Genomic DNA, 12,220 nt, shown 5'->3' on the forward strand with positions numbered 1-12,220 from the left:
CTCTTTGATCTAGATATTCACACATGAAAAAACAAGAATATTTGTTTCATGTAGGTGGTTTATTGTAAGATAATTTACAAATATTTTCAGGTTTTCACCATGAATTCTTCACAGAATGATGGACAAACAGTTTTATCAATATGGATATAAGCAGGTTAAACCAACTCTCTAGAATAGCTCCTCGTTTCTTTACCTATAAAAATACAAGAAATATTTAAAGTTTACACATATATCAAGAGTATCTTTAAGTGTGCATATTAAATTATCTCCACTGTCTTTTCATGCTGCTCCACAAGCTTTGAACAGTTTTCTCACTTCAAATGCCCTCTGTCCTCCTAATTCCTCTTTAAACCCACTTCTTTCATGATCCTTTTAATACCAATCTCTGCACTCCTGCATTTTAACTACTGTAAATTCTTCAGAGGGTAGGACAGTGTCTTATCTGTGTCTTTGTAAAATGTTGTGTATGCTTATGGTGCTATAACATTTAAAACGAATGATTATTTAAGAGAGTTCAGTGGCTCAAGGATATTGGATTAAACCATAAATAGGGGCTGAGTATTTGTGGACTTGTATACATTGTGTGAAGTATGGACTACTTTTAATTCCTTCCCTTTCCCCGCACATTAAAGCTCTCTAGAACCATAAGGCACAATATTATAAGCCTGTTACATATGTGGCAGTGTAGAGCAATACTGATGTTTAAAAACAATTTTCTATGGTACCACTGTGGACAAGATGCTATCTACGCTCTAATTACAGATGGGCCCATGCCAGTCACTCCCCAAACGATTGCTCCAAAGGTTTAGGAGAAGAAGGCATTGAAAATTCAGATTTCAATGTTGCAGTTCAGACATATTTCTCATTTAACTGCTTCAAGATCATCAGTGCTGAACCATTTTTTGGAAGAATCTAGTTTCTACTTCATCACTTTACCTCTTGACTTTGGCTGAAACTTGCATTCCGATTATCCCCTGGTAATGTTGTTATGGGAAAAAACAGAACAAGCAGGTTAAGAAGCAACTCATGCAAACTAAGGCAAAGTTATTCTTGTGATTTAACCAAGAATGCGTCACTGAGTAGCCAAATTAAATACAAAATAAAAAGCTCATTAAAAACGCGCACACATGCAGTTGTGGCACAAGCTGTTTTCCGCCATTTCTGTACACACATTAGTTATGAATGCGTTGATTTATATCTTTAATTAGAAGTCTAATCTGCTGATTAGATGCAATATAAATTAATTCTGGGCAAGTAAACCAATTATATGGGTTTAAGCACAACCACCTCTTATCGCCCATAGTGCACAGCGTTCTGCAGTTCCTAGCAGAGTGGCAAAGTTTGGTATTTGTCAGCAAAACACACAAGATCTAAACTTGTTTTATTTAATTAAAATGCACATTTACATTCAACAAGCTAAAGTTCCATCCAACAGAAGTTATCCCTCACCTTCTAATCTACACAGCAGGCTGATCTATACAGAAGAAAGGCCAATCTGCTATTAAGCCCCCCAAAAAGAAGAATCTACACTACACCACAGAGAGAGATTTGGGGCTGTTTGAGCCAAGGGTGGATGAAAAAAGGCCCAGGTAATTACATCTATAGAATGGGGAAGACATGGGTGGGGAGGGGCAGCGAAAAGAGCCACTTTCCTTGAACATGATGCAGCTTGATGGCTACAGAAGCTTCTCCACCTGCCAGCAGTTGTTAAGGCAAAATTTGAGCTGAATGCAGGCTTTATGCATCATACCAGTCATTGGAATTTATTAAAGCAGAATAAAGAACGCTTCAAGTATCAATGCATCATTTTTTCCTTTAGTTTTAGAACAGCTGTTCCTCCACCCTACCTATTAATACAATGTAAACAGCAGCACATTTGAACATTAAAACGATCTGAGTAAAAAGCCTTGTTGCACATTTACACATACTTACAGAGCAGCAGCACCAGAAATGATCTCAATAAGCTCCTTGGTGATGACAGCTTGACGGGTACGGTTGAATGTCAAGGTCAGTTTGTCAATAATCTCAGCTACAAATAAAAATGTTTTAAAAAAACTGAAATTTAGATGGTTGAATCTGAAAATGGAAAAAATTAGATACACTTCCTTCTGATTATTTGAGCAGAACACAGTACAACATTGTTAAAATCACACCACCACCAACTGGGTGACCCATTGCAATTTACTAAATATTGTTAACCACCAAGGAATGAAAAAATAAAGGGTACTACGTGCCAAGATGTATTCTGGTAACTTATTTTGTCAGCTGAAGGTCGGTTTTAATTATAATACCTCAAACTAGCGAATGCAATGTGGTGTAATTTGTTAAAGCAATCAAGTATTTATCGTATGAGACCTCACTACCTGCTATTAAGTCTCCCGTAGCTGTGCCGCAATGTGCTCCCCCATGGGTAGCTATACTGAAACATCTCAAAGGGAAAAGCTGCAGTTGTATAAGCAAGTTACCACTGTTCTGACCAGCAGAAATATCCAGTTGGGAATCTACCTGGTCTCCCATTAATTCCTTCTTGGAGCTGGAGAGGGACCTCCCTCATGTGTTGACAGAAGGAGGCCAGCAAGGAAATGTACCCAAACTCCTGTTCCCCACTCCCTCACGTAATAGGGGCTTTCTGAATTCATTGTGCTATTCTCCACACAATGTGACTGCATATTTAAAAACATCCTTTCCTCTAAGTACTAAAACTGAAAGCTACTTGCTTTCCCTCATTAGCGGCAATTGCTCACTTTTTGCTTTGCACTAAGCTTAGGCAATAAACATGGACACAGGAGTCATTTCTGATTGATGCACCAGCATAATGACGAAATGTTTGGGCTGCAAACACTGAAAGGGAGATGTTTAAATCCAAACAGTAATTTCCCCTTGGAATTTAAAAAAAAAGAAAAGAAAAAAGGATAGAAGCTCTTGATCTTAGGCTGTGCAAAACCATCTTATTTTACACACACACTTACATTTTGGGTCTAAATTATAGCTGATCAAATAATATTAACCTGAATATTTTAGTTAGCATTTTGGGTTTTTTTTTTAAATCAAGTCATCCAAAAAGTACCTTTGGCTTCAAGTTCCACCCCCTTTGCCACACTGCAGTACCTTAGTCCAAAAATTTGGTGGTTGTGGCCAGAGTAGGAAAAAAAATTGATTCAACTCCTAAATCCGATTGCTTGTCCACCAACCTGCTGTGTGACCTTGGGTAAGATATTTAAAAATTTGCTTCAGTTTCCCCACGTATAAAATTGAGGCAACAGTAATTGCAATGGGTTTGAGAGGCTTAATTAAAAGTTTACGGAGCTTTTAGAAATCTCAAATCAACAGACACTGAAAAAGCGTGAAGTACTCATGGTAGTCACAGGGCCAGCCCAGTACTTTACACTGTTACACAGGAATCCGGCATTCCACTTCTAGCCAGAGCTTCTTGCTTTCCATATCAGGAGAACTGGGTACCAAGAATATGATGTAACTGAACAGCGGCCCCCCTTTTTTTAGGCACTGAGTAAGGCTGGTGTGTGTAGAAGGGCTGTATTGGCTGAAGAGATAGCAACTAGGATTGTGGGACATGAAGAGCAGGGGTATGGGCTAGAGCAGCGAACACTGAAAACGTACAAGAGAGATGGTGAACTTCAGCTTAATCCTGCTAGACACCCCCAAGAATATTCTTACAAGCATTTTTGCTAGCGTTGTCCATAGCAGTCATTCTGGCACTCTGCTCGCTGGTGGTGGATTCCTTCAGAGAGTAGAAGAGGATGTTTGCTAATATAAACTCCTGGTAGTTTCGCAGCACATCAGCATCAATATCATCATAGATACTAATGCTTTCTGTAAGAATAGGTAAGAGTGGAGATTAAAAAACAACAAAAACTACCGACGTGCTTTTGCTTCCTAGCACCCAACCTTGCTCAGACTGACATCAAAATTTTAACAACTTCTTGTTTGACATAAAACAAGAAAATCAAGTCCCTGTCAACAGAGGCCACATCCCAAACTAATGTTAATGTGGTAGACGTTGCAAGACATTTCAGTACGTAACCCCGTTTTGCTTACATTTGCCTGTCTGTGTTATGACAACTAACTGACAGACCATGAAAGACATGGTCTTTTAAAAGAGTTTTATTCACTGAATTGGACTGCATAGTTAATTTTACTACTTACCAGCACCAGCAACTGCATCAAGAGAGTAGAAAGGTTTTTCATCTGTCTTGTAGGAGATGACAGACCTACATGAGACAAATGATTTTTAAAGATCTTTATTTATTATTGTAAAAAAGAAGTCTCCACTGTAATTCTAATCTAAAAATTGGTGAAAAACACTTTTGTTTTCCAAAACCTGAGATTAGCGTTCTGTGGTGCTGTTGTGAACAGCTGACACCTCAAACAACCGAGAACAGTGCACTTCTCGTACTACTTTTGTTGTAAAACCATCGACTATAACAGGAATAAAGAACAGAACACAGAATATAGCTCTTGGCAGGTATGTGCTTTCCAGTAATTGTTAAAGCACATCTAAGCTTACCCATGTATTACGATTGTTAGAAATCTTGACCTTTTTAAACCAAAAAAAAAGTGCATGTAAGATCCCATGTTTTTCAGATGATTTCACTGGACCAACATAATTCCACTTCCATATATTGTATGAGTCTACATAAAACATTCCATTCCACTACTTTCTGTACACTCTTAAAACAAATGAAAGACATTTGAAGACCAGTCTCAGTTTCTCTTGCCTGAATCGATTGTAGATGACAGATCCTTCATCAAATTCGTATCCAGAGTTTAGCAGCTCTGAGGCAATCAATGAAGCATCTCCAAAGCTGGGGGGTTTTCTTCCCACTTCTTTGAATGTCACCAGGAAATGTTTATTGTGTGTCCTAAAATAAAACCAAGCCTGTGTAAAAACCAAGCCAACGTGCTGCTGTAGAACCCAATTATAGGCCTTGATTTAGGTAAACACTTAAGCCAATGCTTAACTTTAAGCACACAAGTAGACCCACTGACTTTAAATGGGACTACTGGTGTGCTTAAGGTTAAGCATCAGTGCTTTTCTGGACTGGGGCCTAGGTGAAAGGAATTTTTAGTTATTTAAAGTTTTGCTCGCTGGAATAGCTTCATGAGATGTACCTCTAACTTTTACAATAGCGAGAGTCTAGTCAGCAATCACACTCTCATTCCAACATAGTTCAATACAGTGCAACAATTAACATAGAACACAATTCAGCAAAAAGAACTTCAGCGTAATTGCAGGAATTTGTTTTACAGAAACTTGATTTTTTTTCATAGCCATTTTAAAATACATTAGCCTACGCATTCCAGGTTGTTTATTAAAGGATAACCTGAAGTTTCTACTATAGAAAATTTAAAGCAGTTGTCACCAACCCATCGATCGTGATCGACTGGTTGATCCTGGAGACTCTCCCAGTCGATCACGATCTTCAGCCGCAGCAACACAGCAGGGCTGCCTGCCACAGCCCCATGCTGCTTCCAGAAGCGGCCAGCACACCCCCATAGGCTCGCACGGGGGAGGGGGTCTCTGCGCACTGCTCCTGCCTGCAAGCACCACCCCCGCAGCTCCATTGGTTGGGAACAGGGAACTGTGGCCAATGGGAGGTCCAGGGGCGGTGCCTGCAGAGCGGGGCAGCGCACAGAGTCATGTGTCCCCACCAGGAGCCACAGGGGTGCGTTGGCCCCTTCCGGGAGCGGCATGGCCACGCAGTGCACTACTGGATGGCAGGGTAGCCCGACTTGTGATGGGGAGGAGGTGCCGATGTGCCTGAGTGGGGCCGAGGCAGGCAGGGAGCCTGCCTTAGCCCCACTATGCCACCGACCGGGAGCCGCGCAAGGTAAGTGGCCCCCAGTGGGAGCCCGCACCCCAACCCCCAGCCCTGAGCCTGCTCCCGGAGCCAGCACCCCATACCCCTTCCTGCATCCTGAACCCCTGCCCAGCCCTGAACCCCCTCCCAGAGCCACCAGTCCACAACTCCCCTGCACCGCAGCACTCTGCCCCAGCCCGGAGCCCCCTCCTGCACCCTTACTCCCTCCCAGAGCTTACACCCCTCACCCCCTCCTGCACCCCAACCCCCTGCCCCAGGCTCAGCCCGGAGCCCTCTCCCACACTGTGAACGCCTCGGCCCCAGTCCAGAGCCCGTACCCCAGCCTGAACCTCAACCCCCTGCCCCAGCCTGGTGAAAGTGAGTGAGGGTGGGGCAGAGCGAGCGACTTGGGGGGATGGGAGGAATGGAGTAAGCGGGGCGGGGTAGATCCTGATTTGCCCTTAAATTCAAAAAGTGATCTTGGGCATAAAAAGGTTGGAGACCACTGATTTAAAGCATTACTACTCAAAGATTACCTTTGAAGCAGGCCTCTTAATTTGTCACCCACTCCAACCACCATGACCTCTTTCCCCGCATCTGAGAGGGTGCTAATTTCAGTTTTCATGGCTTTAGCAACAGAGGTATGGATAGCACCACAGAGACCACGATCAGAGGACACACCAATAATGAGGTGTTTCTTCTTGTCTTCGGGGACCTTAATTTCTGCTTTCTCATAGAGAGCTGGGGGAAGAAAAAAAGAGAGAGTAGGAAAAGTTGCATTCAAGTGTATTCATATCTAGCAATCTCTTAAGAGACATTTTGACATTGACTAAAAATATCACCACCTATTCTGACTAGAACCATTTCTAAAGGGACCCCATTCACATTTTTGTCTGGTTTTTTGTCTGCCTATTAATGATATAATTAAGATACTTTCAGTTTCACTGTTGTGTTGACGCATTAGTCTTGTACATCATTCTAAAGGTGGCTCAGGTGCATGCTCTTCCCCACGCTTTGCAATAGCATGTTTACCAGTAAAAGCAAAATTTAAACTGAAGATGTACCAAACAGGCAGACACGAATGCAGAAAAAGGACAAGAGAGGAAGTGGGCCCCAAATTATTAGGTTTTGTTTCCGAGCTAACCCAAAAGACCATTATAAACATAGAAAGGGAGCAGAAATTCCCTTATGTTTTCTAAAAAGATTTTTAAAAGGTAGGACGTAATATTTAAGGGAAGCTAACAGAAAATGAATTTAAAAATATTTGAAGTTCACATCTCCAAGATATGGATTCTCCTTTTGAAAGTCTCCCCCAGAAAGTTTGATAAGCACATAGGGGAGTTAGGAGCACAAGTCTTATTGAAATTCTCCCCCTCTGTTCTGATGTCAGATACCACACAGACAATTTCTCTTACCCAAGGCTCCCACTCCATACACTCTAGCTGGTTTCAGTTCCCTCTCGGCTCTGGCATACTTCGCTGCAGCAACCATCTTCATGGACTTTGTAATTTTCTGGATGTTCTTGATGGACTTTAAACGCCTGGTAACTACAAGCATTTGAGGGTTAAAATTGGGCTAAAGTTTCTAGCAGTCACAAATTAATCAGCTTCTATAAGAGAGAGAGAGAGAGATGACAACATAAAAAAAATCAAATGAGATTACAGATTACATTTAAACTAGCAAAACAATAAGAGCAGTAATTTAGACAGAATGTGAGCTCCACTTTTTGCTATAAATAGAATAGATGGTCAGTTTTCAGAACAGAGAGAGATAAATAGCAGTGTCCCTCAAGGATCTGTACCAGGTCCAGTGATGTTCAACATATTCATAAATAATCTGGAAAAAGGGGTAAACAGTGAAGAGGCAAAGTTTGCAGATGCAAAATTACTCAAGGTAGTTCAGTCCAAAGCAGACTGTGAAGAGATACAAAGGGATCTCTCAAAACTAGGTGACTGGGAAACAAAACAGAAGATGAAATTCAATGTTGATAAATGCAAAGTAATGTATATTGGGGGAAAACATAATCCCAACTACACCTAAAAACAATAGCATCTAAATTAGCTGTTACAACTCAAGAAAGATCTTGGAGTCATTATGAATAGTTCTCTGAAAACATCCGCTCAATGTGCAGAGGCAGTCAAAAAAGCTAACAGAATGTTAGGAACCATTAGGAGAGGGATAGATAATAAAACCGAAGATATCATAATGCCACTATATAAACCCATGGTACGCTCACACCTTGAATACTGCATTCAGTTTTGGTCACCCCATTTCAAAAAAAAAAAAAAAAAAAAAAAGATAGATTAGAAATGGAAAGGGACAGAGAAGGGCAACAAAAATGATTAGGGGTATGAAACAGCTTCCACATGAGAGATTAAAAAGAGTGGGACTACACAGCATGGAAAAGACGAGCGTAAGGATGGGTATGAGAGAGGTCTATAAAATCACCAATGGGGTGGAGAAAGTGAATAAGGAAGTGTTATTTACTTCTTCATATAACACAAGAACTAGGGGTCACCCAATCAAATTAATAGGCAGCAGGTATAAAACAAACAAAAGGAAGTACTTCGTAACAAAACACACAGTCAACCGATGGAACTCACTGCCAGAGGATGTTGTGAAGGCCAAAACTATAGCTGGATTTAAAAAAGAATTACATAAGTTCATGGAGACTAGGTCCATAATAGCTATTAGCCAAGATGGTCAGGGATGCAACCCCATGCTTTGGGTATCCTTAAACCTCTGAGTGCCAGATGCTGGGACTGGATGACTGGGGATGGATCACTTGAAGATTGCCTTGTTCTTTCATTCCCTCTTAAGCATCCGGCACCGGCCACTGGGCTAGATGAACCACTGGTCTCACCCAGTATGGGTATTCGTATGTTCCTAAATACACGTGTATGGCACTAACCTTGTGGTGCAGCGGTTCCCAAACTTGTTCCGCCACTCGTGCAGGGAAAGCCCCTGGCGGACCGGGCCAGTTGGTTTACCTGCGGCGTCCGCAGGTTTGGCCGATCGCAGCTCCCAGCGGCCGCGGTTCGCTGCTCCAGGCCAATGGGAGCTTCCGGAAGCAGTGGCCGGTATGTCCCTCGGCCTGCGCCGCTTCCCGCAGCTCCCATTGGCCTGGAACAGCGAACCACGGTCACTGGGAGCCGCGATCAGCGGAACCTGTGGACGCGGCAGGTAAACAAACCGCTAGGGGCTTTCCCTGCACAAGCGGCGGAACAAGTTTGGGAACCACTGCTATAGTGCATTTAATGAAGAACAGACCCTTTCTACACAGGAGAAATTTTTCATATCTCCAAAAACAGAGACTGATGCAGCCAGGCTTTAAGCTAAAGCTCGATATTCATGTAGGCCTTACATTTCCCCTTCTGTCTCTACCTTTTTCATGAATGCACCTCTCAAGTCATCATGCCTATTCCCTGTAGTAAATGCAGCTCAATATTTTAAAGACACACAGTCCGGTCAAATTTGGTCCCAAATTTAGATTTTGGCAAAGCAGGCACATTTTTATACAAGGCAGGACTTTTAGAAATGTTACTATGAATAAATAAACCAACGGAAAGAAATGGAAAAGGATTTCAAAAAGACAAAGACTAACTAAATTCCCCTGCAGTATTTATGATGGAGATTGGAAAACTTTACTAGTGCATGAAAACCTAAAAGAGTGATCTGATAAGACTAGAAACAAGTAAAGCTGACAGGTTTGTTTTTATTGTCCAAAGTGAGAGAAATACACAAAGTCTACTAAAAGAAACATAGCAAAAAGTAAATTTGATTTTTAAAATTATTTGTTTTAATAAGCAAAAACGTCAGCAGGGATTTTTTTGAAGTTATGCTTTTAATTTAACAATGGCTTTAAAACAAACCAGTTTCCTTAAAAAACATTTACCTTTTATTGAATGATGTCTTTTTTGAAGGTAGACTGATAAATTATGGGTAAATTCATGCTTATGAAAACAAGAAGCTGACAGCACTGACTAGAAATGGTCACAGGGTAAGCAGCTTCTCTTTACAATTTAATCAGTGGCTGCCGGGTTATTCTCCCAAACACAGATCAGCCAGCGATTACAAGTTACAAGGAGCGCTGATCTTCCAGAATCAGGTCATGGCTGAAACCAATTTACCCTTGTTTATCAAATCTACATTTGAACCTTGCTCATTTGGAGGGTTGGAGTATGAGTTTATTAATGCATTGTGCCACTTAGTCCCAATATTATTATGATGCTAATTTTGCCATTTTCAAAAAGAAGTTTAGCACTAAATGACTAAAATGAGTAATTACAATATTAAGGTTTGGAAAATAGAATAAAGTTAAAAGCAGGCACAGCAGCCTTCTCTCAATGTCCTTGTTTTTTGTAAATATGCATACGAAAAATAACTTATTTCTTATATTTAGTTCAAAACTACTCATGCAGTTGCCTTTTTAAATTTCAGTTACATACCCTTATTCTAGTCTACCCACACCACCAATAGCTGCCATTAACGGAGATTTTCTGTTTAAGTACCTTCTGCAAACACAGGACTGTGAAGACCCTCTTATGACTGTCATTTTAGACAATTTATCACCGAGTCTCCCATCGGGCAGAGCTGGTCTCCTGACCAACACAACTTCAAAACCTCAATGTCCACATTTTTTAATTTAAAAACAGACATTTTCTTTCATAATCAATTTACTGAACTGAGACCGTTACAGTTTGAGTTAATATTGCATTTTAAGAATGCTCCTCTGCAACACATCCCATTCCTCCCATCTCCTACCATATTATAAACAAATCAGAAGTACTTACTGTCCTTTAAAGTGGCCATATTCCTGACTTGGCCCCTGAAAATTAACAGAAACATTGTGTGTTAAGTGCTACTCCAACAAGTCACCACAGTCTCCTATCTTCCAGAGATGAGAGAATTGTATTTACCAATGTAAAAGTGGGTTGTTGCTTCTTAATGAAGCTACTACAGAAAACACACTTCATTCTATGTGCATTCATATCCTGCACCTTATTCATATCTTCTCTTTTTCCTTTCTTCCCATGCAGAGCACATCTTTGTTTAATACTTTATAGCTATGGAATGCTGATTAAATGTATCTTACAGCATTGCACAGTACCCGCTATCCTGAAGAAGAGGGTTTTTACCCACAAAAGCTTATGCCCAAATAAATCTGTTAGTCTTTAAGGTGCCACTGGACTCCTTGTGGCTTTTGTGGATACAGACTAACACGGCTACCCCCTGATACTATCCTATAAACAGGGGGTAGAGCAGGGGAGGAAATCTCAGAAAAATGAGTAAACCGACATCCATAACTTCAAAAGATACAAGGGCATCTATGATAATTAATGAGTAACTAGATGGTATCTCCCTTCAGTATCTGACAAGATCACTGTGATGTTCGCAGCATCTGTCACCTACAAGAGTAGGTTAGCTTTTCTCTTTGTTGCCAGGCATTGTTCATCTAACCCTAAAATTTATAACCCCCCTCTCCTAAAAACTCACTTCTTTCAGCTGGCCTCCCACCACTAACTGTCCACCTGCTCACATGCTTCACCTGATAGATCTGTAATTTAATGCATATAAATTTCACATTACAATTTAAAAGAAAAACATCTAAAATAAAATGTCAGACAAACTGGACTAGACTTAGCATTCCCTCTCCGCACCTTCCTTAATCTGCATTTCATCTATCAAGTATGCATGATCTTTGGGGCAGTGCACCGGTCTTCCCTGGTAGGTTAAAGCAGCAGCAACGTCCAGATAAGCGATCCTTCATTCACGCTACATTACGGTGAAACCCTCCTTATCGGAGCAGCCCCCCGCCCCAAGCTCTCCGGAACAGCCCCGCGAACCCCTCCCCCTTAACCTTGCGCATTGCCCCTGTCCCCGATCAATCCCCAGCAGCGGGGCCGGGCCTGACCGAGGCTCAGTGCATCGCCCCGACACTCCAGCTCCCCTGGAGGTGACTGCGCTGGGGGGAAAGGAGCCGGGGAGCTCCCGGGGGCCGGAGCTGGGCCACTCCTGGTGCAGCCCTGCCTGCCCTGTTCACGGACCGAGCAAGAGCCAAGTACTGGGGTGTTCGGGTGCCCCCCTAGCCCAGGGCCAGCCCCGCCCCAGCCCTACACGGACCCCTCCCCCCTTATCCTCAGCCCCCCGCCTTGAACCCCCACCCCCTCCCGGCCGCCCTCCGCTCGTCCCCAGGCCCGATGCTCCCTGGGCCGCCGCGCCTCCCTCGCCGCCTCCCGGCCCCGCTCCCCCCCGGCACCCGTAGACCCGGCTCGCGCCCCGGCACCCGTTACCATTGCGGCTGGCAGATCAGGACCGCGGCCCCTCGGGAGAACATGGCGACGCCGCTCCCCGCTGCTGGCTGCTGCCGCCCGGCTGAAGGTCAGCGCCTCCGCACAGCG

General features: G+C 42.7%; 1 protein-coding gene across 4 annotated transcripts; it reads right to left on the reverse strand.

Annotated features, from left to right (window-relative positions):
- Positions 1 to 40: 40 nt before the first annotated feature.
- On the reverse strand, positions 41 to 12,220 carry ATP5F1C (ATP synthase F1 subunit gamma). 4 transcript variants are annotated; one of them, XM_037889340.2, is made up of 10 exons: positions 12,113 to 12,220; positions 10,613 to 10,647; positions 7,235 to 7,366; positions 6,356 to 6,560; positions 4,737 to 4,880; positions 4,165 to 4,229; positions 3,676 to 3,831; positions 1,933 to 2,029; positions 937 to 974; positions 41 to 193 (listed from the first exon to the last, which is right to left on the reverse strand). In XM_037889340.2, the coding sequence occupies exons 1-9, from the start codon at positions 12,154 to 12,156 to the stop codon at positions 968 to 970; spliced, it is 885 nt and encodes a 294-aa protein (XP_037745268.1). In that variant the 5' UTR covers positions 12,157 to 12,220; the 3' UTR covers positions 41 to 193; positions 937 to 967. The 4 variants fall into 4 exon arrangements, with proteins under 4 accessions (XP_037745268.1, XP_043376571.1, XP_037745269.1 ...); XM_043520636.1 differs by having other exon boundaries at positions 7,235 to 7,428; positions 12,113 to 12,201; XM_037889341.2 differs by lacking the exon at positions 937 to 974.

This window comes from Chelonia mydas, chromosome 1 (genome assembly GCF_015237465.2).
Source record: "Chelonia mydas isolate rCheMyd1 chromosome 1, rCheMyd1.pri.v2, whole genome shotgun sequence".
NCBI classification, from domain to species: domain Eukaryota; kingdom Metazoa; phylum Chordata; order Testudines; family Cheloniidae; genus Chelonia; species Chelonia mydas.

Coding starts and splice junctions, on each gene's coding strand:
- ATP5F1C (XM_037889340.2), bottom strand. CDS start 12,156: ATGTTCTCCCGAGGGGCCGCGGTCCTGATCTGCCAGCCGCAATG. Junction 6,561..7,234: donor GTATGGAGTGGGAGCCTTGG/GTAAGAGAAATT, acceptor TTCTTCCCCCAG/CTCTCTATGAGAAAGCAGAA. Junction 4,881..6,355: donor TTAAGAGGCCTGCTTCAAAG/GTAATCTTTGAG, acceptor GTTTTATTTTAG/GACACACAATAAACATTTCC.